Source organism: Daphnia magna, linkage group LG7, assembly GCF_020631705.1.
Source record: "Daphnia magna isolate NIES linkage group LG7, ASM2063170v1.1, whole genome shotgun sequence".
Classification (NCBI taxonomy): domain Eukaryota; kingdom Metazoa; phylum Arthropoda; class Branchiopoda; order Diplostraca; family Daphniidae; genus Daphnia; species Daphnia magna.
The window spans coordinates 12965225-12993222 of NC_059188.1; the positions used below are offsets into that span (position 1 = coordinate 12965225).

Sequence of the window (27998 nt, forward strand, 5' to 3'; positions counted from 1 at the left end):
TTTTCCGGCTTCTCTTAGCCACTCCCCGGGTAATCTCCCCGGGGGTTCAGTTCAATTGAGGTAGGGGTTACCCCTACCTTGATTTACCTCAAAGGTTATATATCAATACAAAATGCTGAAAACAAATTTTTCAAAATGTTTTTCTTTTTTCTGATATTTTAATTAGTATTTCGTATTTTGGTTATTACTTTTAACTTTCTCAATGAACTTGTCTTGCTATGGTTTTTTCTGGACTATATTACTCGTTTTACTGAAATTTAGTAACGTAGTTTACAAGTTTACCATTCACAGACAAAGTCGATTGGGATTTAGTTTCATTTACATCTCAACATTATGTTGACTAGTTTTATTAATGTGTACACTGTTTGAAAGTGCCGTATTGACATTCGATTAACATATGAATAATTCATTGTTTGTTTCAACTAGACTCTGTAAGGAATCGAACCTTTGATTTACCGCATGCCTTGCCGATGCTCAACCACAGAGCCATGAGTCACATTACTGAGCTCACTGTTTCACTTTGTCATTTGAGGTATGTGTACATTTAGGTGTAAATATACATAAGCTATATACACCTAGAATTATATTGTTAAATGGAAATTTCCAAGGTAACCGGATGACATATTGTTCCCTTTGCAGACTGTTTGAGGGGCATGTGAAGAACTGCCATTTTACTAAACTAAACTACCCACGAGAATGGTATATATCAACTGAAAGCAAGAATAAACATTGGAATCAAATTTATCAGCTCTGTCTCAACTACTAATCTAACTATATTCAATTAATCACCCCTAAACTTAAATTCAAGGATACACAGGTTTGCAATTTGTTGTTTCATAATGCTTGTATTAATTTTCTTTTCACAGACTACAAATACAACTAGCTGCAGTCAAACATGGCAGTGCCGCAATTGGTTACCACAAGTTAGACAACTATGATATAACTACAAGAGCATAATAAAGAGTTTTTGTAAGGAAAAGGTTCAAAACAATTTATCAGTGCAATCTCTTTCAATTCCCTACAATTATCAATCTACATCTAGGAAACATGTAGTAAGATTTAAAAATAAACTATAATCAATTGCATGAGAACACAATGTGTTTAGTAGACATGTTTGTGTACATTAAAGTCTCTTTCCACTTGGGAAAGGGATCTTGGATTCTCATAAAGCCACAACAAAGTTTTGTTTCACTATCAACATTGTTAAACATTAGACAATAAAAGCAAACATTTGACTTGTCCTTTCTTCTTCTACCCAACTTCAAACATTTGTTTTTGCTTCTTTACAGCCATTTAAAATTATAAAAACCAATTTTCTTTTAAAAATAAAACACTTAAGCCTACGTGCTTACATCAAACCAACTCCTGAAGATGATTAACTATTTCCGAAGCAGACGAACTGTTTGACTAACTCATTTTGCCCATTGTTTACATGATTTACATTACAGTAGTTAAAGTTTTACAAAATTTACATGATTTTGATTCGAAATTCAAGGAAAATTACAAAAACAATACAATTTACAAAAAAGTCGGACTTACTTCTCTTATGGAGAGGTGGGATGGTTTCAACTTTCAAGTTAGGTTTTAAAGTAGGTTGCGCCACTGCTGCATATTTTCAAGACATCTAGGGGACAAATAACCAACTCAGAAACTTTTTCATGACAATATCAGCTGTTTCATTTCGGGTTTGACGTCTACTGAGAATGCCTGCGTCATTAAAGTCTTGCTAAAATTGCAATCTTGATGTCGTGTGGTTTTACCTGGAATTCAGCGTAGGTTTTCCATTTTATGCTTTACAATAGGTCCACTTTAAAGTAAACTCATACTTAGTTAAAAGTACTTTGGCACTAATTTGTTTTTAACACACATTGTACCATACTAATTCCAAATTTTTCGAAATAGAAGCGTGGCTGGACTTTGCCAGCACGTTTTTCATCTCGTTTAGTCAACTGCACCCAATTTTTTAAACAAAGGCACTTTTTAAAGAAAACAGCTCTTCATATTCTTTTCCAACATAAATTTCCTAGTTTCTTGCATGTATCATAAGATAATGTTATGATTGATCATTAACAGTATTACTATTTTAACTATACCTTTAGGTCTCAGAACTGTGCCCGATGAGCTGTGATGGCCACAGGACCTTTTTCTGACAGAATGCAATGCCACAGATGTTTTGTTACCACTGCAAATAAAAGATCTCTAGTGTCACTCTTGTCTTCATGAATTGCTAGCTCACACGTAAGAAGTAAAGGGAAATTCAAGATTTTGATCTTTTCATTGTGTTCATTGCTGATTAACTGTGTTTGTCAAATGGTGAAGGCTACTGTTAAAAATGAAAACAAAAAAAATCCCTTTAGTTACGAAGATTCTATTGGGTTTTCTTTCGACCATGAAGTTTTTCAGGTTTGTAAATAGGTGTTTAGTCACATACTCAATTGACAACGAGATTAAGGGAAAGATTTGCGAAATAAGTAATGTTTATGTTATTGTTATTTTTTGTCATATGATAAAATGAAATACAAAAAGTAAGTAATCTATATAAATAATTTTATTGACCCTCCTCCATCCCACAATTCCACCACTGTTTTATAAAACACAAAATACATAACACAAGTATAAAATACATATACATACATACATACAATACACACAATAAATACACACACAATTAACTAAGTTAACCCGTTGGCTGCCAGGCCATGCAACCCGTAGGTTGCTTCACTACAGTTGCTACGCTTCGCGTCAGATGGATCCACGAACAAAGGGGGACTTGTCCGAAGACAAGTCCGGGCTGACACGGTAATAGATTCCATTCCGGGAATGCACACCCCAGGAATCTATCACCGCACCGACAAAGAGAGTCCCTACTGGTGCATTGCCTACGGCGCCTAAAGGCACGAAGCCTTTAGGCGCGGCGACTGTTCCACCCATGGCCATGGGGCAGAACAGCGCCCGGTCCCTAAAAGCTAAAAAAAAAATGGGACGCAAACGGGGTGGCAGCCAACGGGTTAACTAGTTCTATACACAAAACAAAACAATACCACAGTACGACGTTCCTCGTTGAATCTCCTCCATCGCCTTGGTTTGCTGCTGAACTGCACCCGTTTTTTATTTAGGATAGATGGCCCGAGGATGGTGATGCCTCAAAGGCGTAGACGAAGACAGCGATGCGGTGAAGGCGAAGACGAAGACAGCGATGCGGTGAAGGGGAAGACGAAGACAGCGATGCGGTGAAGGCGAAGACGAAGACAGCGATGCGGTAAAGGCGAAGACGAAGACAGCGATGCGGTGAAGGCGAAGACGAAGACAGCGATGCGGCGAAGACACAGCGATGCGGCAAAGACACAGCGATGCGGCGAAGACACAGCGATGCGGCAAAGACACAGCGATGCGGCGAAGACACAGCGATGAGGCGAAGACGAAGGAAGAAGAGAGCAGGCCAGTGTCCAGATGGTTGATTATTACCAGAGTGAAGAAGAAGATAGGGTAGTTCTAAATGGATAAATTGAATAAAAAAACATGCCTTTTTAGATAAGGAATGACATGTTTCCGATATAACCATGGCGAAGGAGACAATTAAAACTTACGCTTGTGGTCAACTGAGGGCGAAATTGAAGCAATTGGTCGAGACGGCATATTTGAAGAGAAGGAATATGAAAACATCCAGTTCTATCACAAGAAATTACATCACAATAGAACAATACACAACAGAAAAACACAAAGTACCAAATGAGATGATGGTGTTTACGCCAATGCATGCTAGCTGGGTAATTGGCATGAGAAGAAAGCTACTGATAAGGTGATGATCAATTGTTGACACTAGAGATGAATATCCTGCACTTGTTGGATGAGACGGATCACCATACTGTAACACAAGACCATGAACCAATTAGCTGTGACACAATTAGGCAATGACAGTCTAGTCTACACAATTTGGGTTGTTGTTGGCTTACCTCTATTGTCAGCATCTCATGTGCTTTTATTTCCATGAACTGAATAATAAATAAGAATTGTGCTATTAGATCACTAGTAGCAGAATATGAATTCTCTCTCTGTGCATGATGGAAAGTTAAGTATGTGGGTTGCCCACATCTAATGGTTGGGTAGCTTAACAGTTAACAGGCTGGCTGTTTAAAAAAAAATTTTAAGTGCACCTTCCAACACACACATCACAATGGAATCCCTAAATGGTAAATAACCTACTGTAAAATTGGAGTTGAATTATCGTTCGAAACGCAAAATAGTATGGGAAACAAACATATATGGATATATGGATATCACTTGACACTTGTTATTCGGAATCATAAACTTCCATGCAATCCTACGGTATCGCAGTAATGGATAGCAAAAATTCAGGTAGTTACAAATTCTTCCACCAGAGGTCCTTACTCATTTTCAATTGAGATCCTGCACTGTCATCTAGTGACAATCTACCTGGTATAATCAAAATTGACCGCTGATTTCGATTAGGTCACAGACTACGAAGACTACTTCGTAGGTTCGTATATCTGGGATTAGGTTATTGGTTTTTTTGTTAAACGAGCAGTTTTTAAATAAAATAAAACAAAGTACTGTAAGCGCACCAACTTCATTTTGTTTTTTACGTTTGATACAAAAAACTTTAAGGCCAATGGGAAAATAAATATGATTTTCGTGATTTTCATTTAATTTTGAATCGAAATCATGTTTTTTAAGCAAAATTTAAAATTTGGCTAAAAATAAAAAAGTGGGAAGGGTATAGCCTTCCCAAATTTGTTAAAATCTGCAAAAAATGAAATCTCTTGGAATTCGACAAAAATCACACGGCACAATCAAAATTAAACTTTGATTTCAACAAAGTCATTGATTTTTTTGTTAAACTAGTCATTTTTTTAAATAAACGAAAACAAAGTTTGGTTAGCGCACCAACTTTCTTTTTTATGTTTAGTTCAAAAAGTATAAGACCAATAGAAAGATAAACTTGATTTCCGTGATTTTTTTTTTCAATTCGAAATTGAAATCATGCATTCCAAACTAACTCTAAAGTTTAGTCGAAAATAAAAAAATTTTAATTTAAAAATAAACGAGAAACGAACATAAAGCTTTTTTGACGTGGTGTCAAACTGTCAATGTCACGACCATAACGTAAAGTTTTTACCTTTTCACGCGTATGTTTGTTGCATCAGCGCAACTGTAAAGAGAATACAAAAAGAATTAAATAACAGACCTTAATTTTCGTTTCTGACAGTGTGATTGGTAACTGGCGAGAGATTTTTAACTTGTTTTCAAGATGTTTTTTCCGAGTAGCCATGATACCAGACGATATTTGTGGTAAATGATGATTTTTCTTTCAATTGATGTTTGGTCGTCTGCTTGTCTTGTTGGTATCATCTCCACATACATCTCCATCAGCGATCCAACATGTTTCTCTCACGTTTTATAAAATCGGTTTATCGTTTGCAACAGACAAGCCGTCAGGCTGTTCCGTTCACATTTAGGTTAGCTCTCCGGCAACCAGTTTTTTGTCATAAATACTGTTCTGAAGAAAAACTACCAAATACTGAATTGAAGTCTAATCATCATGTTGCATTGACAGAAGATGTTATAAAGACCTTAACTGGAGGGGATCCAGATTTAATAAAGCGATTGAAGCTTGCCGAGTTTGAATACGAAGTGTCGAAACAAGAAGGAGCAAGAACGCCGTCTGAATTAACTCTGCAACACTGGAAAGAGCTGCTGACGTTATCTTCAACAAGCAAACGAAAGAAGTATCTAGTATTTCTTTTCAAGATTGAAATGACAAAGTTAAACAGGAAAAATAAAAAGGATGAACAGAAAGTAAAACGAGAAGCAGAGAAAGAGGTAGAAAAATTAAAAGACAATAGTGGTGAACATATTGATTACGGACTAGGCAAAAACACAATCTGCCTGAAAATTTATGAATCCAAAGTGGATCACTTCCACAACACGAAAATGTTACGAGCCTCCATGTTTGATTTGCCTGTTGTATATGATCTTAGTTATGATCAGGATATGACTCCTCAAGAACAAAAGAATGCTGCAAAGCAATTGGTACTTTCTTTAGTGGCCAATAGGGAACATGATCATCCTTTTCCTTTGCAGTTTTGCAATGTCAACTTCAATGGACCAGTGATGAAACATCTTGTTAAACTTGTTCCAAGTCTTTACAACTCTGATTTCCCAATCAACATCAGCCCCAAAAGTTACCTTGACATTTTCCCACGAGATAAGCTCATTTATCTAACACCTCATTGTCAAAACGAAATGACTCATTTCGATCCCGACAGTGTTTATATTGTCGGATGTTTGGTGGACAAAGGCGAAAGTAAAGCCCATTCTTTAGCTAAAGCTAAACGAGAAAATATCCAAATGGCTAAATTACCTCTCGATCGGTATCTCAGCTTCGGTGGCGGCAGTGGAAAAAGTCTGACTTTAAACGCTATGATAAACATCCTTCTGGAACTTAAAACCCATGGAGACTGGACCAAAGCCCTTCAGTTTGTTCCAAGGCGAAAAATCCGGGAACTTCTACAACTAACGGAGGTGTCTAGAATGGTACTGTGTTGTCTAATAAGCTACCTCAAAAACAAAACAAAAAAGAGTTAAAACATTAAATAGTAAATTAAAATAAATATCATTTTTTTCCAGAAATATCCGAAGAAAAGCATGGAGTCGAGAAAACAAGTGATTGGAGATTTGGATGAGTTATTGTTTTCGGATGTTCCACGTAGAACGGATGTCCGCGGCTCCAAGTCTCACCTGTCCGACAGACGAAAAACATCGCTCTATGATGATTAGTCATGACTTACCTTAATAAACAGTTAATATTTTCTATGCTCCTGTTTTTTTTTCTTAAAACAGAAACAAAAATGAATAGGTTAGATCATGATAATTGTGTATATTTTTTCAACTCTCAAGAGTCGAGATATGGCTTTCCTCGGAGAAGGTAGTACTCGATGATAAGTCAACCACGACTTCAATTATCATCACTCATTTTTACAGAATCAATAGATAAGGAGATGAGGGCATTCAACATCAATAAATTAAATTGAAAATTAAGAAAATTCGCTAAATAAAAACACAAAAAAAGGTGGGTGGGTCGGGGGTGACATTGGATATTTCGGTCAACACCATCCACATACCAAAGGGACATACACAAACACGAGGCACAAAAAAAAGGAAAAACATAAATACTAAATGGTAAACTCACATCACAGCGGCAGCTTATTTTTCCGTTAAATTTTTTATGGACACAAAAAAAAGGAGAATAGTAATAATAAAAAAGTCGTGTTTTGATGTTTCCACTGTTTCTTTCAACAGCTTTCCCTTAAGCATGGAAAAGAGTATGCAGCCGTCCACAGTATTTTCAATTCGCAGTATCAAAAACACCAAAGGCACAAGACATGTCATTCCAGAAAGGGAGATGGATGAGGGGACATCAAGAGGAAGGACTTTCATCTTAAATTTTTATTGATTTTAATTTTTTTTTTAGTTCAAGAAAATTTGGTGACCCTGTATACAACATCAGTCTTTTTTCTCCTCTGCTCATGTACTGGAAGCCCCATGAAACAAACTTAATAATAGGGGATCTGAAAAATGTAGGGAGGGGGGGAGGATGATTGGCTTTTGCCTACACTTCCGTCAAAAAAGTGAATCGGAGAAGTTTTAGGAGAAAAGAGATCGCGCATTCTGAGCAATGGGGCCGCGGTACAGCAAGAGAACATGGGGGGAATGGGAGGATGTAGAAGTTGTTTTAATCACCGAAAAAGAGAAGAACACGAACACACAAACATTGTCGTAACCACTTGGTATTTGTAGGTTTTTCTTCTTTGGAGGAAGGGGGAAAAATGTCTTGAGCGCACCAACTGTCGATGGTTGTTTTTTTTGTCTTCGAAATTTTCAGCTCTTCTTCAGTATCTTCTACAGCTTAAACGCATGGAAATTTCGATTATTTTGTTAAATCAACAAATTTCAGGAAATAAATTTTTTTCTTCTTGAATAGTCGAAATCATGCACAGGGTTTCAAAGTGATAGAAAGGGGAGACAAAAAGAGGAGAAAAAGTAGCGCACCTAATCGAAAATGAACCTACCCAATGGATCAAATTTCAAAAACTAAGGTAGAAAATAAATCATTCCCAATTCCCCGTAGATACAAAATAACAATCCTATCTAAATTTTTACAATCCTTCTAGTTTACTAATCCACAATAAGTAGCCTATTGGAATCGTATAACATAGAAAGAACAATGAAAATAGTCGAATCAATGATAGACTGGGCCGAGTATTTGTTCCAACCAGAAATGGATGCGGCTATCTTAGTAGTTGTAGAGTAGAACAAAGAATAGCGGAAACTGCACCACGCTTAACAAAATTAGTGAACCACCCTGATGGGACAGTCAATGGATCAGGTGAGAATAAAGAGATGCAACGGGAGAGGTCATATGTGGAGGCGCCGCTTTCCGGTGTCACATTGGATCACCTGGATCGAGTTGAAGAATCATTGATGTAGAGGTTGAATGAAGTCGTGGGCCGGCGGAAACATTTCCTCCTCCAACCACCCCACCTCCACCGGCTTGATGATTTAACTCTGAAAAAGTGATATTACCAGCAGAAAGGTCGGCCATCAGGCTTAATGCAGCAGTTCCCTCGCTGCTTTGGTTCAGGAAGGTCAGAACACCATCTTCACCGACGAGACCGTCAAAACCCTCCATCAGATCATCAGCCTGTTCTTGCTCCGTTGGATGTCCTCCAGTCACACCGTTCAGAAAGCTCTTCTTTAAACGTGCGCGATGATGGTGGTGACTACATTTAACAATTAAGAATTAATTCGCCACGAAAAACATGAACATGACATATTATCAAAATAGACTTGGTGAAGTTCTGATCGACGAATGTTTCATGTTATTGCTTGTTCAGACAGCTGGATCCAATTGCCTGACTTCAAATGCTCAAATCACATTTCAATCATTTCAATTGATTACGTACTTGTGTCCTTCTGGTTGGACCCCGATGGATAGCTGCAACCCATTAGGGAGTTCAATGCTGCTTGACTCATGCGACATTAGATGGTGGCTACTAGACGGCTGGGTTATTGAAGGACGCAAAAGACTTTGAAGGCCAAGGGTGCCAGATGCTGAGGAAATGGAGCGTACCGCAGAACTGGTAGCTGATCGTTTAAGCGTAGTGCGCACTGTTGAACGCAGGAAATCCCATTTTCGATCGGGCGCAGCACCTGCCCGTGAAACCTGACGTCGCAATCCGAACGAACAGACGGCTAAGGGTTTGGGATGATGTGGAGTAAACGTCAAACTAACGGCCGGCATCACCGTAGAAGGAAAAACACGTGTAAGAAGTCCAGACGGTGGAAGGTGCTGAACGTTCTGCGATTCTGTTAGTGGAAGCACTTCTACTGATAGTTCGCTTCCAACCGCTGGTTGGGGTTGGGGCTGTGACTGGAGCAAAGATGTCAACAGTTTTTTTGCGGGGGGCGGACGCACAAGAGGTGGTCGTCCCAATTTGGGGACGGCAGAAGCTTGGCATGGGCCAACATTGGATAAAGTTGGTTTGGCAACTGGCTGATGGGCCGCTCCAGCAGGAAGACTCGCTCCGTCCTTCACCTGTTTTGTTACAGATTCTTTAACTGCTCGATGTTCGGCTAGCAAGTCATCAAAGGGACGACTGCGGCCCTGCACAGCTCGTCTAAGTGTTAAAGAATGAGCTTTACAGGTAAGAGAGCGAGTACAAGCCCTGTTCAAGTCGCTCATCCAAACTCCACAATGTTTCTCTAAGTCCAATTCACGTTCCTTGACAGGAAGCATCCGCCGTTCCGATTTTGATGTTTTGCGCTGTTTCTTGCCTGATCTGTTCTGCACGCCAGAGGAGCCACACACGTTGGAAACTGATGCACCCAGATCAGCTGGACTGTCGGCTAACATGACTCCGTTGCCAATTTCAGGCAAATGGATTTGCACCGTTTGATTGCCAGACGAATCAACCGCAACTGTCATTGTTATGGCTGGTGAAGGCGCCATAACGCCTGTGCCAGCCGGTCCACCCGCTGTAAGCGGCGAGACAGGAGAAGGTGCAGTCAGGGTGGGTTGCAAAGGAGAAAACTGGACGGGAGGTGGCTGCTGAGGCGACGGCACTTTATCATAGGACGTGCCCGTCAATACCGATACTATCGGGGTAGGTATCTTGTTGGCTTGCCCGTGAGAGACGCTGTTTGAGGCTGCAGATGATGCCGGTTTACTCCCACTCACTCGTTTACTACTTGTACCACCACCACCAACTCGTGGTTTAAGCGGAGCAGCTGGAGTGGCAAGTAGGTAGGCTAATGAATTAGGCATGGCTGGCTGTCCAGTAGCTGCCTTTTTGGCTGCCTTTGCTTTTGCTGAATTGCTGACTGGAGCTGCCGCTGAAGGGTGAACACAGTTGTCCATTGATTCTGGCAACTGACAGTTGGTCCATTCTTGAGCATGTTTCAACTCTGTCACTCCCAAGAAACTGACATTCAGAAATACTTCAGAATAAAGAAAAACCTTTTATCTTTACCTATATGATTTTTCAATCCCTGAGGTGTGCACACCCTTTGACAATAGTTACAGGTTACGAGGTAGAATTCATCTCTGACAGGACAAAGTCCAAAAAATAACATATCTGAAATAATGAAGCAGCAGGAGTGCAACACAGTGGGAATATTAGAGAGTGTCAAATACCAAGCTCATGAAATCAATCACCTTGCTTCGGTAATTTCATGGCATCTCCTTCCTTAGTCTGATTGACTTTGGATTGTTCATCTGTGTCACCTGCGTAATGATAAGGCGACAAAGATAATACCGGGAATGATATTTTTATTTTGACAATTTAAAAGTCATTCATCGTTGGGCCGAAGCCGTACCGATTCGGAAGCATCATGAAATTAATTTTCATAAGATAACTGTTTGGAATAGAGAAAATGCATTTTAAAAGACAATTTACTCACTTAATGGACTATCTCTGCCTAATCTATCAGCCCAAACAGACCAAGGTTGGCCATGAAGACTTGTTGGACTGTCATCTTTCGACGCCATCTTGTTCAAGCTTCTCGTTTTTTTCTTATTTTCTCCTGTCCCGTCTTCTCTCCTCTTACCTGCGACAGCGTTGCAACTATTGTGAAAGATGCTGAAAAGCCATCCCTAGATTCCTAGATTCCCTAGCCCTACCCCTTGATGCATATTCCTACAATCCTACTCGGCTATAACTTTTTAGCGTTTGACGGGTTTGAGCGATTTGAGAATTTAAGGATCGTCAACTAGCTCAATAATTGACGATTCTGAAATTTAAAAAAGTTTTTTGTGTTGAAATAATTTCCGAACTTCTACCGCTTACGTCATGAACTCAACCCAAAATTTCACAGGTTCAAACTAGCAACTACATTAGTTTAAATTTTTCTTTATTTTTTTACTTTTCAGATCATTTTCAAATGAGGGATCAGAATTAAATATGAAATAGATTTTTATTAGTATAATATTAGCGCATACCACGAAAGACCTACTCAATAGCTATTTTTTACCGACCGTGGTAACTTAGGATTTCTCACTAAATCACTGCAAATACTTTTTAGTTTTAAGAGCATGATATGAAATGGAGTGTAGTTAATTCTAAGAATTCTAAGACAGTTAATTGTAAAGATGAAATAAATTTTCATTAAAAAATAAAGTCATCTTCATTATTCACTCACCTTTTAAGTTTCGTCTGCTGAAAACAAGAAACAAAAGAATTACGATTCGCGTTCACGTTAGAAGAAAATGTTTTTTATTTTGGCAGTCAAACTCAAACGGCAGACCTAGTTTGATGCTGGGCGTACTTCTCATACAACTAAAACAGCACATGTTTACAAGTTATTTTCCTTCTAAACAAATTTTAGTCGTCTTTGAGTTTACAAAATGGGAGACGGTAATTTGTTTTATTCAGACATTAAGGCACTTAATTCATTAGCTTGTACTTCATTATACAGAAGAAATTATTCGGAGAAGACTGTTGTTCGATGGTGAAGGAACTGGTGATGAAAGGAGACTAAATGTCCTGCTAAAAGGTTTTTTGACTTGGTGCAATTCTGTCGATAGTGCAGAAGAAACGTAATGGATTTCACCCATTTGTTAACTTCAGAAAACATTAATTTATGCCAGAATTTTCTTACAGACAAACATCATATGCAAGAATGGTTGCCCAAATTGCTCAGTGTGAGTTTGCCGCCACAAAATCCTTACGTTGTTGTGAGATGAACACTGCAGAACAGCAACATTATGATGATCTCTACAACCAAATAGAATATGGCATTGTGTCGGCAAAAAAGGACATTGAGGCAACCAAGAAAGAGCTTCAAGAAGCCAGACAGATTCGTAGGAATAAGATGGAATATGATGCATTAGCAGCTATTATTCAAAACCAGCCGGATCGTAAAACTAATCAAAATAAACTTGCATTGCTGCGGCAAGAATTGGAAGCATCAGAATCTGAGTGTCAGAAATTAGAAATGAAATTAGAACAGCGACGCAAACAGTTTCACCTGCTAATTTCAACTATTCAGGGTTTACAGCAACTCCTTGTTGATGATGAAACAACCTAGAAATGTGTACAATTTTCAGACTTTATATTTGAATAAGGAATAAAAGGTTTTTTTTAACACCAAAACTCTGTATAAATCAATTAGCCAAAACAATACATATCTAAACTGGAATGTCATAGAAGAATGTTACAAACACTACCAGTTCTTCTAATTTATCCAATGTAGTCCTCTGGTAAGGAATGGGTAAAGGAATGCATGACTTAAAAACAGTTTACAAAGCTACAAGCTTCTTAGCGGCTTCGGCAATAGCCTTGGCGCCAATTCCAAAGTGTTCTAGGAGAACCTCTGGTGGACCGGAACGAGGAACTTCGCGAACGGCCAAAATTTTGACGATGACATTTCGTTGCTCGGCTAAAGTCGACGCTACTGCTTCACCCAAACCGCCTTCTGGGTAGTGGTCTTCTACAGTCAAAACGCGTCCGTGACAACGAGTAGCTTCCTTTACCAACAAATCGTGATCGATTGGTTTGATGGTGAAAGGGTCAATGACGGCAGCCTTGATGCCGGATTCCATCAACATATCGGATGCCTTCAGGGCTTCGTGAAGGGTAACGCCGGCTCCAACAATAACCAAATCATCTTCGTCATGATTACGTACAACGTGTCCCTTCCCAGCCGAAAAAGCTTGCTCGTTTTCATAGATCACAGCCGTGTTGGGTCGAGATGTACGAATAAAGCAAATGCCTTTGGTTTTTCCTGCAAGTTCAGCAGCTCTCTCGCAGCTGACAGCATCACTGGGATAGAACACAGTAGACCCTACACAAGAAAATATAAATAACAATGAAATAACATGAAGGTTCCTCAAATCAACTTGAGAAAAATCCTATTCATACCTGGAATGGCTCTGAACATAGCCAAATCCTCAAGGGCCATTTGTGATGGCCCATCTTCACCAATCGACACTCCAGCGTGCGATCCGACGCACGTAATGTTGGTCTGCGAGATGGCACCCATACGCAACTGGTCGAAAGCACGGGTAAAGAACGCAGCGAAGGTAGAGACGTACGGAATAGTACGGCCGCGACAACCAGCCCCGATGGCTACTCCCACCAAGTTTTGCTCCGCAATGAAACATTCGATGTAACGCTCAGCTGACACCTGAAAGAAAATTACCAGTCAAGCATTAAAGAACAATTCATCGACTTAATTCCATAAGCAAACTAAAAGACTTACTTTCTTAATTTTGTCAGAGTAGGTTGAGTTTTTGGTGTCTCCATCCAAAGCAATGACACGTGGATTATGTTCGGCCAATTTAGCCAATGCAGTACCGTAGGCAAGGCGAGTAGCAACCATTTCACCCATTTTGTAAGCAGGAGGCGCAGACAAGCGAACGTCATCAATATTGACCTCGGGAGCATCATCGACAGGTTCAGCAATGTGAGGTACCCCAGTTGAAGTTCCCGGCTGCATCTGTTGTTCAATAGCGTGGATGACTTCATCAGCCTTCGCACCCAGAGGTTTCCCATGCCAATCTAGCTCGTCGGATATAGTGGGGAACTTGTATCCCTTATAAGTTTTAGCCAATATGGCTGTGGGTTTGCCAAGGGTTGAAGATGCTTCATCGAAGGCCTTCAAAATATATTTAATTGATTTTCCTTCTTTAACCAGCAACTAGATAAACTGATACCTTGCAAAGCTCTTCTACATCATGGCCATCGACGACGATAGCATGGAATCCGAAAGCTTCCAATCTTTTACGATAGACTTCCATGTTATGCTGAAGAGAAGTAGGTTCGGATTGGCCCAAACGGTTGATGTCGAAAATGGCGCACAAGTTGTCCAGTCGGTAATGTCCGGCGAAATGCAAAGCTTCCCAAATGGATCCTTCAGCACTTTCACCATCACCAATTAAGCAGTATGTCCTGTCATGTAAAACAAAATAATAATAATACATTGCCACAGGATGCCAAGACAGTGAAAGGTTAGCTTATTTTACCTGTATGATGCTTTATCAAAATGTTTCCCTACATATGCCATTCCACAAGCAACACTCAAACCTTGACCAAGTGATCCAGTAGCCACATCAACAAAGTTTAAACGTGGAGTAGGATGACCTTCCAGATCACTATCCAATTTCCTCAAATTCATTAGATCTTCGACAGGGAACAAACCAGCTTCAGCCCAGGCAGAATAGAGAATGGGAGCAGCATGGCCCTTTGACAAAATAAAACGATCTGAAGACTTGTCTCTTGGCTCAGATAACTTGTACTTCATGACACGGAAGAAAAGGCAAGACATGATTTCTGCCATTGATGCACATGATGTGGGATGACTTTAAATAGAAAGATGAGAATGTTGAATTATTAATAACATGTGTTTCAAGATAAACTTTTGGAAAAATGTCATAGTGACAGTTGTCATTTCACTTACCCTGATTTGCTGGCGTTGGTAGCTCGGATAGAGTCGATACGAAGCCGGTCGGCCAAGTTGCGTAGCTCAGCAACGGTTTTATCGTCCACGGTAACAGCCATGTTGTTAGACTGAGATGTGGCGAAAGAAACGAAAAAATTCAACAGCGATCCGCACTTCATTCGTGTTAAAATTAAAGTGAGACCCCCTCTTGTCTTCTTTCTAAACTATATTGGTACATGGCCCATTTTGCTTGATCGATCATATGCTACATTTCGAAATTAAAAAGAAATACCGCGAGGAGCGAGCGGGATATAAAACGGCAAGTTACTTACCAGATCCTTCAGTAATATCGACTTTCACCAACGAAGGAGCAGCTTCGAATGCTTCGATCGAAGGACGAAAGCAGCTGAGGAAAACGTCGGGAGAAGGAGGGGACGTTGTCAGCCACAGGGCGAAACTAAAACCCCCCGATCGATAATGGCGGTCACGCAAAACCGGTTTAGAAATTCTCGAAAACCGCATTCAGCTTATAGAAAATACAGCGTTAATTAGATAACTTATCTAGTTAGTTCAAAGATAAACTAAGCAAGATACCTCATGGAATGCAAAACAACAAAGAACAGATGGGGATAAAGTAAATTTTAAACCATCAAGTGAACTTGGAGAATAGGTTCAAAAATTTAATTTGTTTTTGCCACCCTAATTTCGAATAATTCTAACCACCTCTGACTCACGTGGAGCCACACACTCCTTGAAGACATTAAGTAGTCCGTAACCACAGCATGAATACATGGGAGCATTAGCCTTTGTTATTGCTCTACTTTCACCATCATGAGATGGACGTTCTGTTTTTTTCTTTTCTTTTAAAACATGGTTTTCAACCGGGTTATAGTTGACTAAGTACGGCAATGTAACCGAATCGAGGGGAATTTTTGGACCGCAAAGTTTTATCATAGTTGGTTATTTTTCGTTTCGCTGTCGGTTTCCAGTTTTGGTTAACTCGTCCACAAAATTTCTTGATAAACAAGAAAACAACTGAACATGGCGAATGCAGAGGGAATGTTGCTATTGCGAAATGAAACAACATGGTGAAAGGGTGAAACAATGAAAATGGTAAAAATCATATTTTTTTAAATGGCAGTTTCTGTTTAGATTTTCTGGCAAAATGTCAATTCTCAATTGTCAAATTTGATTATTCGTTAAACCAAAATCAACTTTGGCATCGTTGAGCGTAAACGACTAAATGGTGGATCGTTAAGTTCGTCTGCCTGCATTGGCTAAGTTAAAACACTTCAATTATAAACAAACAATGTCGTAATTCTTGTAAGTTGCCCCTTTTTTTTTGGTTAATTCGATAAGTTAGTTTTCTTTTATTACTCCTTAAGATTTCCGAAAAAATATAAAGACGGAAATATTGTAATGAAATGGGGGTTTACGAAATACCTCTGGTATCTTCTAATCTTCGGCCACAAGAAATGATCACACAAATGGCCGATACTTTGGAATTCCTGGATCAAATTTCAAATGAAATCTTTGCCCGAGTGACATCTAGAATTCTGGAGAGCCGAACCAGAATCAACAATATTCACCAAAGAGTAGAGCTTGCACAGGCCAAAATTAATGGACTCAAGGGCAGCCGCAAGGCAACAAAAGTATTTTCAAGCTCCAGATTTCCAGGAAATTTTCACTCCAACAGCAAAAGCATTTTCAATAGAAGTAGTTTGAAGTTGAATAAAACTACAGTTGGCAACAATGATACAGAAATTATGGTTGATGGTGACATGGTATTTTATCCAGTACATCATCAGAATGGAACAAGACAACAAATATTAGCACCTCCTGGTTCTGCATCAGAGCTTTTGATTTTTAACACAGAAGATCTTGCCTTTCAAGGACAATCACTTTCTGATAAATGTTCCAAATCTACCTTGCGAAGGAAACATGACTCAGAAATGTCTACAGACACTTCACTAGGTGACGCCCCATGGTCCATCAGCCAGAGAGATCAGCTTGAACGGAGCAACCCTTTGAATTTTTCATACATACCAGGTTGATCTGAAATTTCTATATATTTGTTTTACGTTAGCGTTTACATAAGTGAAACTTTGCAGGACTCGGAGATGTTCCAGAGCTGGACCTTCCTTTGGCCCTTCCAGATTTACCCGGTGTTGCGGATGACCTTGCCTATAACGAAGATGTTGGTCCGGGTATCGCTCCCTCGCTGATAGCGGCCCTTCCCGACTTATCTCAGTTAACTGAAAACAGCAAAACAACAAACTATTCTCCTCTTCCTCCTCTTCCTCCTCCACCTCCACCTCCACCATTCATACCTGTTCCTGTTCCATCAACGAATTCTCCCGCTCCGGCAGCCATTACGTCTGCTCCACCTCCTCCGCCCCCTCCACCACCACCTCCCCCAAACCTTCCTTCGCTCCCACCGCTTCCGTCTCCTCCTGCCCCGTCGTTGCCATCAGTGACTGCATCTACTAGCGCTCCAACGACTAGTAAACCTTCTGTGCCATTGGGAGATCGCTCCAACCTGATGGCGGCGATTCGCGAAGCGGGGGGAGCGAGCAAGCTAAAATCATCTGCTCGTGTCAAGCATACTCAGGCTGTTAAAGAGCAACAGCAGCAGAACAGCAACAGTAAACCCTTAGCTGCAGCATCTCGTCAAGCTCCCACAGGAGATCTAATGGTAGATCTTTTTAACAAGCTTTCCATGCGGCGAAAGGTAATTTTTTTTTTCAAACATTAACAGTCGGTTGGTTTTTGGCGATAATTTAAACCACGCGTATTTCATAGGGCATTTCTGGTCAAAATCAAGAGGTAGCAGGGCCGATGGAACGAATCTCCGCCATGATTCCACCTCCGCCTCCTCCAGCAGCTGCGAACATCTCGAGCTCAGATGAAGTTGAAGATTGGAAATGATATATTTTTTGTTGTTGTTGTTTCGGTTGCAGTTACAAAGACATACAATTGCAAGCCATATTTCTCAAATTACACAAAAATGAATAAGTAAATATAGAAATCGTAAATTTCATACAAGCTTCTTTCCCCCGTTTTTTCCATTCTAAGATTGTGCTTCCGTCAATTGAATCGTTTCGAACGGACTACCCGATTCGCTCTGAAAATAAGAAGGAAAGATGGTTACTAGACAAATTTCTAAATCGCTCTGACATTAGGTTAAAAAAACAAAAACACGTACTTTGTAAGCTGTCATGGAACGTATTTTGTTGACTAGACCAAAGCTTTTCATTGGGACGGTAACCGAGACTTCGTCCTCTTCATCCTCATCGTCGTCCAAGGCGCAGCTCTCGGCAGCAACCAATTCCGTTTCACATTCGTTGCCATTGTCTTTGAGACTGGAAGTTGTTTCGTTGCCACTGGAGCTGCACGGCGTAGACGATCGTTGCCTAGCTAGACGGCTGTACTTGTATTCTAGTCGACGATTCCGTTTCCAGCAAATGAAAACAGTAAGACACAGAAGAATGGCAGTTCCAACGCATCCCATAATAATCAGCTGTTTCAGATGGCAGCAAATAAACAAAGCTATATATGTACACATTTTCTCTTACTAAACATTACGCAAACTTTTAAGTATTTACCTGCACCACAAAAGGGATTTCTGTGGAACAAGGTACTTTCTTGGTGACAGGCACGTCATCAGCCATAAGGCAATACTTGGGCGCCAGGTAATGAACGTTCTGCTCTCCCGCTATGCATTCACTCTTGACCACCCTGTAGAAGAGTAGGGGAAAAAAAGGGAGGCGTTACAAACACGACAATAAATCCATCTCGCAACATTAGACAAACTTGATATCCTGTGCGCCACAAATGGGACAAACAGTGCTGGATGACCAGAGGAAATGAAAGTGACATCCGTCGCAGGTACCATCCGGACAGCGCGATGGAAGAGTCACCTGGCCAGCTCCTGGTTGATCAGCGTCGCAACGTAAGGTGACCGTAGTTGTCCTTCCCTTCGGGCACGATTTGGTCGCCCTGCGTGTGCAACGAAATAAACATAAACAGAGGAAATTATATTTAACGAAAACGATCAACAGGTATTTTTACGTTGGAGTGCCGAAGAAGACGTGCAAGTCTTTTGAATTGTAGAACTCTTCAAGAACCCGCGTATCTCCAAATTGCGCTTGGTTTGTGATGCCAAGCAGGTGATCTCCTAGCGTCACTGATTGTGTCGACAGAGGACTGCTTCCGCCTGAAGCATCTAAACTCTGAGAAGGAATCAACGTTGTCCGGCAAACTAACGCTTTCACCTGGAAATTGATGAGAATTAATAAATTGTTTACAAGAAAAAATTCGGACAACGAAACCAACTGATTTAGGCTCGCCCTCAGACTGGAAAGTGATATTGTTGGCACAATTGACTGGCACCTTGCCACAAAGGCTGATATTAAACACGTGAAAGTACTGCATGCCGGAAGCGGTGAAAAGTAAGCTGCCTCGCACTTCGTGAAACGTGCTATCAAATAAACAACATGTTTAAAAAAAAAACCAAAAAACAAACATTGAATTTCATTGATGAAGAAGTACGTACCTCCCGATTTTACGGAGGTCGTAACGTGTACCGTTGACAGTTGGGGTACAATCAGTAGTACAAGTTTTGCCGTCGGCGCTAATAAGGCCAGTGCCGCAGTTGACACAGGCTAATCGACCGACCACTCCTGGATCCAGGACGACCGTGTTGGCAGGGCACGGCTGGCAACGAGTCGTCGACGCTTCAGTGTAATGGCCTGGTGGACAAGCTATACAACCGGACGCGTCAGCTCCCTGAGCACAAGGGAGGCAGACAGAAGCGCCTCCCTCCATTGTGTTGGTTACATTGATATTATCGATCCGGGCACTGTCCGTGTCAAACAGCCTTAATCGCTGGACACCAGTGGCGCTGTAAGGCAGGATTGCATCATCTGACCAGGCCTGTTTTTGGAATGCCCAGTTGAACGTATACGATCCATTTTGCGGTATCGAGTAACTAAAATGCTGCTTGGGTGCACGACCACTCCATGTCTGGATCACTGAAATCCCTTTGGCAGGAGAACTCTGTGCGTGTGGGTACGGCAAAAATACATTTCATCGGGATTTGCTAAAAGAATTGAGTTGGCTGTCGTTAAGTTAAGTTACCTGCATGAAGACAAATTGGCAATCTCCTTCACAGTCGAGTTGGAATGTAAATGAGACAGTGCCTCGACCAGCGCGGAATCCCTTGTCAATTTTCAGGGACAAGATGAGATACGAGTCGGGAGCGTGACCGTGCCCTGTTCTCAGGTGATCACCAGATGTCAACCAAGCAGCGGCTGTGGTGCAGCCCGTCCCGGTGTAGCCTGCAAGGCGTCGGAAGAGAAAGCAATAAAGACAAATCCTTGATATTTGGGGTTGTGAGTTCGAAAAAAGAAGTAACCTTCTAGACTCATGCAGCGTGAAGACATGACTCCCGGGAGAGCGCTCCACCAGATAAATTGGAATCCTGTATTTGGCGCTGTCGATGGTGGACATGATCGACAGGGTCGTATTCCGTCCGAAATGCTTCCAGATGGACAGAAACGACAGGTGCCAGTTGTATAATCCATCTGCATCCCTGGATTGCAAGGCGGGCATTTTCTGCGTTCAGCACCTGATGGCAACTTGGCAGACGACGGCAGATCATCGCGGCAAGTGCGTGGCTCCACCCATTGATACGTCACAAGCGTATTGTTTCTTTCATCACATGCTGAGTGAACCTGAAAAATTACAGAACCCCAAAAAGAAATCTTTATCGATTGTTTCATCTTTTTCAACAAGCGTCAAGTCTCTACTTCAAAATAGTCATTTTGGGTGCATGGGGGTCGTTTGTGACATCTTCCGCTGCCCGGCGAAGCGTATGAAGTCTTGACGTCACACCGAGTACACTGAGTGGCCCCTCTGCCTGAATAAGAGTCAGTTGGGCAATCTTGGCACTGACGAGAGCGTGGGCCCGGTGCGTGAGTTCCATTACGACAGGGAGTGCAACCCGTCGAAACGGCTGGATCAGCCACGCCGCTGACTTCGATCGATTTGATGAGTAGCGGTTTCGTCTGATGACGACCAGAAATACCCATCGCCTTCCATTGGAGTACGTTGAGTCCAGCCGGAAGCTGAATGGACTTGCTCGTCCGCCATTTGCCTTCTTCCGTGACCGTTGGCCAGCGGATTTCATCACCACCACTCGACACGCTTTGGCAAAGTTCATTCTGAGCCTGTCCACGTTGGAAGAAAAAAAAGAAACAAAAAGGTTGAAAATCTATGAAAAAAAAAAAAAAAAATCCACAATCAAAATCAAAAGATACCTGGAATTCAAAGATAGTGTCATCATCTGGGTATTGATACGTATAGCGCAACGCTCCTGCTTGGATGAGACGGACTGTATAGACGAGGGTAGCGACGCAAGAACCTCCAGGGAAAGCGATATAGTCCCCTCGAGTCTGCCATTCCGATTTGGAGCAGTTGGTGAAAGATCTCTCACGTTCCAGCATCGAGAAGGAGGAACGTGACGTGAGCGGTTCAACCAAAACGGAGAATCCGTCTGGAAGTTGGTCCCAAATTTCATGACGTACCATTCCGCCGAGAGAGTACGTTCCGGGCGGACAATCGTGACATTGAAGCAACTCCAGATCAAAGTACTCGCCCGATTTGCAAGTCAAGGCTGCCAACCCAAAATATGAAACAAAAGTGTTCTTAGTATTTTATGTAATACAAGGTTGCTATTTTATCGTATTCTTTTGTTTTACAGCAATCTTGAAGGCGAACGGGGGCATTGGGTGCTCCACCAGTGCAGACTCCAGCTGTAGGAACAGACACCCTCCAGCGACCTCCCGCCGCTGTCTGGTCGCATTCAGTCAACTCGTAATGGAAATCACGCTGATGGTGTGGTTAGTTATCAGGCAGGATGCAGATGGATAATAATGTCGAAACAAAAAGGAAAACAGGGGAAAAAAAATAAATCGATTAAATACATGAGGCAGAATAAAGGCCAAACACACAATGTAACGCTACCACGCAGTACATGTTCAAGTGCCGTGAATCGTTACGAGTCATTGCACAATAAGAACAATATGGAGAAAATTGGAACAACGGCCACGGTATAACTTACGGGTTGGCATGTAGGCAGGTTATCTGCAATTGTACGACTACTGATGCCAATACAAACGAGCAATAGCAGCGACGTTGAGTAGTAATAACCGGCCATGGCTGTTCTCTTTTTCGCGTGGCTGTTCGGGTCTTTATCAGGCGTGCTCCACTGTTAGGATGTGGTAAACTGATGGAACCACGATTGCGAAAACAAAACAACAAAAAAAACACGAGAACAATGGCTGGTTGGAAAACTGTAAATTGAATTCAAAACACCATTAGTTTCGACAGATCAGACTTCACTGAGAAAACGACGTGTGTCAAAAACAGGGTCAACAAGTTTGTGCGGTCTGCAAGCCCGAGACCTAGTAAGAGCAAATACTGGAGAAACGAGCAAAGGGAAACGGGCGGATCGTTCCCCAAAAACATTATCGATCAGCGACGCGCGCAACCACCATCATGGATTTTTTTTTTTTTTTTGCCTCCTTTCCTCCCGTTTTCGATCGCGATTACGTCACAGCGCCACTCTCCCTTTTTCCCCCGTAATTCTTTTACCCGCTACCATCCTCTTTTCATCCTCCGCAGGGATCTCATCTAACATTCACCACGCAAACACGGACAGAGCAGTACGCAACGCTGATTAAAAACCATTTACTTGACAGGCAACTCACGCCTCTTGATTTATTACTTAAATTGGTGGTAGACACAGGAAAAAGCTGGGTCGTGGATGTGATGCGTTTAAGCCAAAGAGTGTACGTCTTGCGTCACCATAAACCTAAAGGATTTCGAGACTAGCACGTACAACTCGATTATACGATTAGAAGGGCAGTACGTGTCACTATCAATCTTGTTTACGATGATTTTGTGAACAAGTATTGTTCATAAAGTAGCGAAGTTTCCCGTCTTGGACAGCTTTGAAAGTCTACTAGAGTTGGGGCAAGAAAAATGGTCTTGATGAAATTGTGTTGGGTGTTATAGTGTTAACGTCAAAAGGGCAAGCGATTGGTCTTGAGTCAAATGCATGAGGGCATCAGGTGGTTCAATAGACACTCATCTTGACTCGACTGTAGGGACTCTTTAATCGCTTATGCAAACCTTCAACGAAGAAAGGCACATAGAAGAATCCTTATAAATAATGGAAAGTGCATTTTTGATCATCCTCTAGCTCGAGTTGATGTCCTAAAAACTGACTGAGGAAAACTGTAAAGAATCCATTTAGGCAACCAATTTTATCGCATTTCACCGTTAATCTAAAGGGTAAAAGCATCTCGATCTCGATCCTCATTAATCGCAGCACAAAAGAGGCTTTTTGTTTTATTTTCTTATTTTGTTTGCCTACGTTCTTTTCAATCCGGATTACATTTAATCCGGAATCAAAAGGTACTAAGTCGTTTCGGCTTTAACTACATAAATCTCATTTCATCGGCTCTTCTCGTCTACCAGCTTAACCTTCTTGGAATCAGTATAGCTGTATTGATTAAATTCCATACTCACGATTCGTCTTGACGAGCTCCATTGCTGAAGGCTGTCGATGAGAGGATTTTGAATTCCTAGGTCGGCGACTGGACAAATACGCCGTCAGCATCACTGCAGTTCTGCATACAAGCAAATGAGATGAATGATTATCCAAGCCATACGATATATGACACATGTCAAGTAAACTTTGTGTTAGTTGCTATTTGCATTTCTCAATGGGAAAACAGCTAATTTTGGATCTCTTACAAAACTTGAAACATTTGGTATTTTCTGCACAGAAGTTAGAACAACTAAAGAGCCAGATTGCCTAAGATTTTAGAGAGTTAAACATCATATTTCATATTCCTCTAAATATATTACAGGAAATATAGTCAGGAAAATTTACCAACTAGCTACGTAGAATGTGTGACATCATTATTGCTGGGCAACAACAAGCAAGCAGTCAATGCTGGTTGTTACCCAGCAATAATGTTACTGCCTTTTCTTTTGAGTAGTTGAGATGATGTCATATTTCTGAAGAAGAATTTTCATTCTATTTTTAGATAGGTTTGCATCACTGAGAATTCATCCTGGATATCGAATTTTCTATGTTCGTTCTCTCGTTCTTCGTTTTACCATTATCCACGACATGTTCACACAGATCTGTGAAGAACCAATGATAAATATTAAATGATGATTTTCAGGAACATAAAAAAATTAAAACTATCAAATTATTGATCAAAAACAGACGTGTCAACGGCAAATCTCACCTTTTCCCGCCCCCAAACCAATCTCGTCACAGTGATTTTATAGACTGGTAGATGGCGTTATTTACTCTACCCAACAGGAAAACAAATGTAAACGAAAAAAAGAAATAAAATGTTTTATACGCAAAATAAAAAAAGGGTTTTCAATCACACTGATGAGACCACGTGAATTCTTGAAATTAAATTGGAAAAGAAGGGAAGAAAAAGAGGGAAAAAAGGAGATTTACTCACTAACCTCTGTGCAGTGAACAACGGAACGCATGTTGAAGCATTTCAATCCATTGCGAACGCTTTTTTTTATAGGTAAGACCTTTCCCACAAGAAATCATTTGCCAGTCTGCACTCTACTTTCTCACGCTCCATTGCCGTACCTGATGGCAACAAAGACACAAATAGAAACGAAAATGTCTAAACGCATGATTTGAAATTGAGCTTTAAGTTGCAGACCACTACAGAAAATGTTTGGTCGCCATGGGGCGTGTCGCAACGCCTCTCGGATCAAATTGTCTCTATCTTCTTTGACGATTCTAGGAACAAATCGCTAAAGAAAACACAGATGAATACGACCGTCGATCTGATGAACGTGTAGAGCAAAGGAGATGAATGCTAGCGAGACAACAGAGAATGTGAGAAGGGAATCAAACGGGGCAGAAGATCTTTTAATGCAATCAAACCGTCAAAAAGCAAAGAAAGACGAGACAGAGCGATGTGTGTATATCTGCGTTGTTTGCCTTGACGAGAGGTTTGTGTATGTCGTGCTGACGTTGAAGCTTTTCTACCAGAAACCATTGTAGAAAATGCCCGGATTTGAAATGAGAGGGGAACGATAAAATCAATCTAAAAAAAAAACGTCAACGAACACGTCCTAATAGAATCTTTGCAATTCATTTGATTCGTTCGACAGTCTGAATAAAAATTCTTTACATATTCTATTTTAAAGTTATAAGAAAATAAGTGTTTAATTTTTTTATGATTAGGAATTTCTGTTGTAAGACTTGAAAAATAAAAAGCCTCCAATTTAATTAAACAGCCATTGGCTTCCATTGTTTGCTTTGTTTTTCAGCTGAACAGATTTTGCCCATTGATCTAAAGTTTGATTTGTTAAAGTTTGATAGATACCACTGGCCAGTTGGATGTCCTTGTTAACAACTCTGATCATCTTGAGATTTCTCGTAGGTAAGGTTTTTGCGTTCACCAACTCAGAAAAATCCAGACCAGAAACAAAATGGAAGAATGCAGACGAATGGCTTGTTTTCTCTACTGCAAAACTAGGGGAGAAGAGCGCCATTTTGGCCTCCTAAACTGGGTCGAAGAAACCACAAGAAAACAAACTTAGTTTCCAAAGTTTTATTGAAACTTATCATCACATCGATGTAGGATATCGTACTATTTCCGAAAGGCATGTGACAATTAAGGTCGAGAACATTTTACTTGTTTAATCAAGTAACACGAATTGTTTTGTTTTTTAAGACAATGGATTCAAAACATTATGTTCCATAAGATCATGGGAAATAATCTTTGTTCCAAAAATGGTTATGTAATGCTCTGATTACTAGGTTTTGCTGTATAAGACAATTGATGTGAAGCTTCCACGCCGCTATAATAGGCTACTATCGAGTGGTCGGGTTTGTTCGTTTACAACCAAGATAATCATGACATTAACTCTTTGTTTTAGGAAATAGTTTGCACAAACCTTGCCGGCAAGAAAAGGCTTTTTTCGCAACCGTCGTCGAATGAATTGGAAAAAGCGTAGGGGCAGTCCATTCATTCTGCTCCCATTTTATCCCTTTGATTTATTCTACGACTACTTTGAAACGGAAAAAGTCCCTTTGGTTTGTAGTCAGTGGACGATGCTTATTATAAACTCACAGAACCGAGTCATAAGCAAAACTTTTGCTTAATCCGCCGGCATGTGTAAAGAATGGAAACGGCCGCTTTCTGGAACGGTGCAATCAGCTGATGCGTCATCTTTGATAGCCAACTTTGTCGCTTAAAGATTATCATCGCTAAGAAAGTAGGCAGAAATGCACAACATTTTCGATTATAGGTTGTCCGTTGTTCAAGTTTTCAAAGACAAATGTCGAGTTGCATCTGGTTATTCCTGGCCCAAAAGACGCCCTCGGCTGTGTCTCTTCATTTGACGTCACTCTAAATTGGAAACTTGGTCAACTGGACGATGCACGCCCTACAAAGGGTAGGGTTGTGCCCAGTTGACTCGATGATCGTATACCCCCCACAGGATTGGTACCGTAAGAAGACCTTAAAGCTAAACTTAAAGCATCCATTGCTTACGTGAAAAATGAAAAACTTTCTGGTTTTGATTAACAGGAAACGACAGCACGTTGTCCGATGTGCGTGGGACATGTTCCTTATGGATGAACTGCTCGTTAATGTTCACCGTAGAAGTCCATCTTCAGAATTTTCCATGTGACTTGTATGATCTGACAAACAAAATTTAATTAGAATCAAAGCATTATCGACGTGTTGAAAACGCCAGGGCCGTACTTAAGCAGGTATCACTTTATAGGAAAACTTACTAATAACATATAGCCTTCTTAGCTCAGTGGTAGAGCGCTGGTCTCGTATTACAATGTAAATTAACATAGTAAAAGACAACCAGAGGTCGAGAGTTCAACCCTCTCAGGAGGCATCTTTTAAATGTCATTAACGCTATTCATACAGAAGACAATTTATGAGACGTATTAGAGAAACACTTGTGGAGGCGGATAAAGATCCGCCAGTGAATACTCCAAATGGATGTGATTTATGGTAAAGAATATAGACATTAAATGCCAAAAAAGGCATTTAGGAGAAATCAAAATTAAACCAACAATCAATAGAAGAGGATCGAAACAATAACTATATACAGCTTAGAAATCCTTGAAATTTATTGATGCCTCAGTTATCAATCAGATTTGTTCCAGTTCACTTGGCCGTCATTTCTTGGCTTGCCCAGTTTGGCTAGGGTTCATCGAATTGGAAGTCATCCAACCTGTGCATGAAAACAAAACGGCCAGCACCGAACAACAATCATTTAAAAAGAACGAAATGACGGACATGTACAAATTTATCCTCCAATTTTTGTGTCGTCTGCTCTGGACAAACGACTACAGCCACAAAAAGGACAACCCCCCTGCAAAACTTTGAAATGTTAAATTTGCAAACATGGCCGTCTATTATTATTGTTACAGATGTACGATGATCAGTTCTTGATATGGAAATGCGACGAAGATTCTGGTTTAGTCTTTCGGCTGTAAAAGAAATCCTTTCGTTTTTACATCTGACAAAGGACTTGAATTCATACTGGACCATTTGGCAGAAGATCCGGACATTAGGATCCATTGAGAACCGATAATCGTAAAGACTACAAGTTTACTGTCCCGATAGCAGCGTTCCAAATGACCGCATTTAAATTTGTCCCTTTTTTTTTTTCCTCAGCTGAATTTGGTGGCCGATAATTCCGTTGTGAAAAACAAAAAAGGAAACACACACTGGAACGAGTAATTAGAAACATTACACAATAAGAACTAACTGACCATTGTAACGGATCAGCAAATAGAAAAGGTTTGGATGCTTCATTTGTTCTACGACATCTCTTTGTTTGGCGAATACCAACCATACCTCTTCTTTTCTTTCAGGTCGTGATGCCCGTCAGAAAACGATTGATTCTTTTAAATAAGATGTCTTTCTTTTTTTTGGACCCTACATCGCTAGGAG

At 40.7% G+C, this 27998-nt stretch overlaps 7 protein-coding genes, 1 long non-coding RNA gene and 1 other non-coding gene across 16 annotated transcripts; 5 read left to right on the forward strand and 4 right to left on the reverse strand.

The window, feature by feature from the left end:
- The first annotated feature begins 1630 nt into the window (after nucleotides 1-1630).
- Nucleotides 1631-2208, forward strand: LOC116927965. The gene is made up of 2 exons (XR_004396884.2): nucleotides 1631-1772; nucleotides 2100-2208. It is a non-coding gene; the product is annotated as an uncharacterized LOC116927965 (long non-coding RNA).
- Nucleotides 2209-2592: 384 nt separating this feature from the next.
- Nucleotides 2593-5324, reverse strand: LOC116927973. 3 transcript variants are annotated; one of them, XM_032935030.2, is made up of 6 exons: nucleotides 5207-5324; nucleotides 3954-3992; nucleotides 3727-3865; nucleotides 3588-3599; nucleotides 3396-3492; nucleotides 2593-3338 (listed from the first exon to the last, which is right to left on the reverse strand). In XM_032935030.2, exons 1-6 carry the CDS (start codon nucleotides 5288-5290, stop codon nucleotides 3113-3115), a joined length of 597 nt encoding a protein of 198 aa, XP_032790921.1. In that variant the 5' UTR covers nucleotides 5291-5324; the 3' UTR covers nucleotides 2593-3112. The 3 variants fall into 3 exon arrangements, with proteins under 3 accessions (XP_032790921.1, XP_032790920.1, XP_032790922.1); XM_032935029.2 differs by having other exon boundaries at nucleotides 2593-3492; XM_032935031.2 differs by lacking the exon at nucleotides 5207-5324 and adding an exon at nucleotides 4204-4681 and having other exon boundaries at nucleotides 2593-3492.
- A 76-nt stretch (nucleotides 5325-5400) lies between these two features.
- LOC116927972 (mitochondrial ribonuclease P protein 1 homolog) lies at nucleotides 5401-6834 on the forward strand. The gene is made up of 2 exons (XM_032935028.2): nucleotides 5401-6555; nucleotides 6649-6834. The coding sequence occupies exons 1-2, from the start codon at nucleotides 5401-5403 to the stop codon at nucleotides 6796-6798; spliced, it is 1305 nt and encodes a 434-aa protein (XP_032790919.1). The 3' UTR covers nucleotides 6799-6834.
- Nucleotides 6835-6883: 49 nt separating this feature from the next.
- Nucleotides 6884-11157, reverse strand: LOC116927969 (ataxin-7-like protein 1). Of its 2 annotated transcripts, XM_032935024.2 has the most exons (6): nucleotides 10981-11157; nucleotides 10736-10804; nucleotides 10551-10655; nucleotides 8985-10485; nucleotides 8605-8801; nucleotides 6884-8478 (listed from the first exon to the last, which is right to left on the reverse strand). In XM_032935024.2, exons 1-6 carry the CDS (start codon nucleotides 11066-11068, stop codon nucleotides 8465-8467), a joined length of 1974 nt encoding a protein of 657 aa, XP_032790915.1. In that variant the 5' UTR covers nucleotides 11069-11157; the 3' UTR covers nucleotides 6884-8464. The 2 variants fall into 2 exon arrangements, with proteins under 2 accessions (XP_032790915.1, XP_032790914.1); XM_032935023.2 differs by having other exon boundaries at nucleotides 6884-8801.
- A 614-nt stretch (nucleotides 11158-11771) lies between these two features.
- Nucleotides 11772-12671, forward strand: LOC116927974 (THO complex subunit 7 homolog). Its single transcript, XM_032935032.2, has 3 exons — nucleotides 11772-11933; nucleotides 11995-12115; nucleotides 12180-12671. The coding sequence occupies exons 1-3, from the start codon at nucleotides 11924-11926 to the stop codon at nucleotides 12604-12606; spliced, it is 558 nt and encodes a 185-aa protein (XP_032790923.2). The 5' UTR covers nucleotides 11772-11923; the 3' UTR covers nucleotides 12607-12671.
- LOC116927970 (transketolase) lies at nucleotides 12614-15450 on the reverse strand. Its single transcript, XM_032935025.2, has 7 exons — nucleotides 15291-15450; nucleotides 14977-15086; nucleotides 14543-14878; nucleotides 14234-14468; nucleotides 13780-14175; nucleotides 13440-13704; nucleotides 12614-13362 (listed from the first exon to the last, which is right to left on the reverse strand). The coding sequence occupies exons 2-7, from the start codon at nucleotides 15075-15077 to the stop codon at nucleotides 12818-12820; spliced, it is 1878 nt and encodes a 625-aa protein (XP_032790916.2). The 5' UTR covers nucleotides 15078-15086; nucleotides 15291-15450; the 3' UTR covers nucleotides 12614-12817.
- Nucleotides 15451-16093: 643 nt separating this feature from the next.
- LOC116927971 (WASH complex subunit 1) lies at nucleotides 16094-17998 on the forward strand. Of its 2 annotated transcripts, XM_032935027.2 has the most exons (4): nucleotides 16094-16281; nucleotides 16344-17007; nucleotides 17070-17689; nucleotides 17761-17998. In XM_032935027.2, the coding sequence occupies exons 2-4, from the start codon at nucleotides 16383-16385 to the stop codon at nucleotides 17884-17886; spliced, it is 1371 nt and encodes a 456-aa protein (XP_032790918.2). In that variant the 5' UTR covers nucleotides 16094-16281; nucleotides 16344-16382; the 3' UTR covers nucleotides 17887-17998. The 2 variants fall into 2 exon arrangements, with proteins under 2 accessions (XP_032790918.2, XP_032790917.2); XM_032935026.2 differs by having other exon boundaries at nucleotides 16095-17007.
- Nucleotides 17870-24579, reverse strand: LOC116927967 (endosome/lysosome-associated apoptosis and autophagy regulator family member 2). Of its 4 annotated transcripts, none has more exons than XM_032935020.2 (17): nucleotides 24517-24579; nucleotides 24285-24350; nucleotides 23921-24177; nucleotides 23554-23654; nucleotides 22082-22313; nucleotides 21720-21849; nucleotides 21279-21634; nucleotides 20769-21188; nucleotides 20375-20693; nucleotides 20098-20297; nucleotides 19514-20016; nucleotides 19294-19438; nucleotides 19030-19232; nucleotides 18772-18957; nucleotides 18564-18696; nucleotides 18164-18478; nucleotides 17870-18082 (listed from the first exon to the last, which is right to left on the reverse strand). In XM_032935020.2, exons 5-17 carry the CDS (start codon nucleotides 22175-22177, stop codon nucleotides 18029-18031), a joined length of 3060 nt encoding a protein of 1019 aa, XP_032790911.2. In that variant the 5' UTR covers nucleotides 22178-22313; nucleotides 23554-23654; nucleotides 23921-24177; nucleotides 24285-24350; nucleotides 24517-24579; the 3' UTR covers nucleotides 17870-18028. The 4 variants fall into 4 exon arrangements, with proteins under 4 accessions (XP_032790911.2, XP_032790913.2, XP_032790912.2 ...); XM_032935022.2 differs by having other exon boundaries at nucleotides 22082-22246; nucleotides 24517-24531; XM_032935021.2 differs by having other exon boundaries at nucleotides 22082-22246; nucleotides 23554-23842; nucleotides 24517-24531.
- A 2251-nt stretch (nucleotides 24580-26830) lies between these two features.
- Nucleotides 26831-26931, forward strand: Trnat-cgu. The gene is made up of 2 exons: nucleotides 26831-26866; nucleotides 26896-26931. It is a non-coding gene; the product is annotated as a tRNA-Thr (tRNA).
- Nucleotides 26932-27998: the final 1067 nt, after the last annotated feature.

Bases quoted from the DNA above. Each gene is read 5' to 3' on its own strand.
- LOC116927970 (XM_032935025.2), bottom strand. From the start codon at position 15,077: ATGGCTGTTACCGTGGACGATAAAACCGTTGCTGAGCTACGCAACTTG. The intron at 14,879-14,976 runs GTAAGTGAAATG...TTCTATTTAAAG, and splicing joins ACCAACGCCAGCAAATCAGG to TCATCCCACATCATGTGCAT. The intron at 14,176-14,233 runs GTATCAGTTTAT...TATATTTTGAAG, and splicing joins ATGTAGAAGAGCTTTGCAAG to GCCTTCGATGAAGCATCTTC.
- LOC116927973 (XM_032935029.2), bottom strand. From the start codon at position 5,290: ATGGCTACTCGGAAAAAACATCTTGAAAACAAGTTAAAAATCTCTCGC. The intron at 3,993-5,206 runs GTCTGTTATTTA...TTTATTATTCAG, and splicing joins TGTCAGAAACGAAAATTAAG to TTCATGGAAATAAAAGCACA. The intron at 3,866-3,953 runs GTAAGCCAACAA...CTTGTGTTACAG, and splicing joins ATGAGATGCTGACAATAGAG to TATGGTGATCCGTCTCATCC.
- LOC116927969 (XM_032935023.2), bottom strand. From the start codon at position 11,068: ATGGCGTCGAAAGATGACAGTCCAACAAGTCTTCATGGCCAACCTTGG. The intron at 10,486-10,550 runs GTAAAGATAAAA...TGGGAGTGACAG, and splicing joins GGGATTGAAAAATCATATAG to AGTTGAAACATGCTCAAGAA. The intron at 8,802-8,984 runs GTACGTAATCAA...TGTTAAATGTAG, and splicing joins GTCCAACCAGAAGGACACAA to TCACCACCATCATCGCGCAC.
- LOC116927971 (XM_032935027.2), top strand. From the start codon at position 16,383: ATGGGGGTTTACGAAATACCTCTGGTATCTTCTAATCTTCGGCCACAA. The intron at 17,008-17,069 runs GTTGATCTGAAA...GAAACTTTGCAG, and splicing joins GAATTTTTCATACATACCAG to GACTCGGAGATGTTCCAGAG. The intron at 17,690-17,760 runs GTAATTTTTTTT...CGTATTTCATAG, and splicing joins AGCTTTCCATGCGGCGAAAG to GGCATTTCTGGTCAAAATCA.
- LOC116927967 (XM_032935020.2), bottom strand. From the start codon at position 22,177: ATGGCCGGTTATTACTACTCAACGTCGCTGCTATTGCTCGTTTGTATT. The intron at 19,233-19,293 runs GTTGGTTTCGTT...ATCAATTTCCAG, and splicing joins CTGAGGGCGAGCCTAAATCA to GTGAAAGCGTTAGTTTGCCG. The intron at 18,958-19,029 runs GTAAAAATACCT...TTGCACACGCAG, and splicing joins GTCTTCTTCGGCACTCCAAC to GGCGACCAAATCGTGCCCGA.
- LOC116927972 (XM_032935028.2), top strand. From the start codon at position 5,401: ATGTTTCTCTCACGTTTTATAAAATCGGTTTATCGTTTGCAACAGACA. The intron at 6,556-6,648 runs GTACTGTGTTGT...ATTTTTTTCCAG, and splicing joins TAACGGAGGTGTCTAGAATG to AAATATCCGAAGAAAAGCAT.
- LOC116927974 (XM_032935032.2), top strand. The intron at 12,116-12,179 runs GTAATGGATTTC...ATTTTCTTACAG, and splicing joins GTCGATAGTGCAGAAGAAAC to ACAAACATCATATGCAAGAA.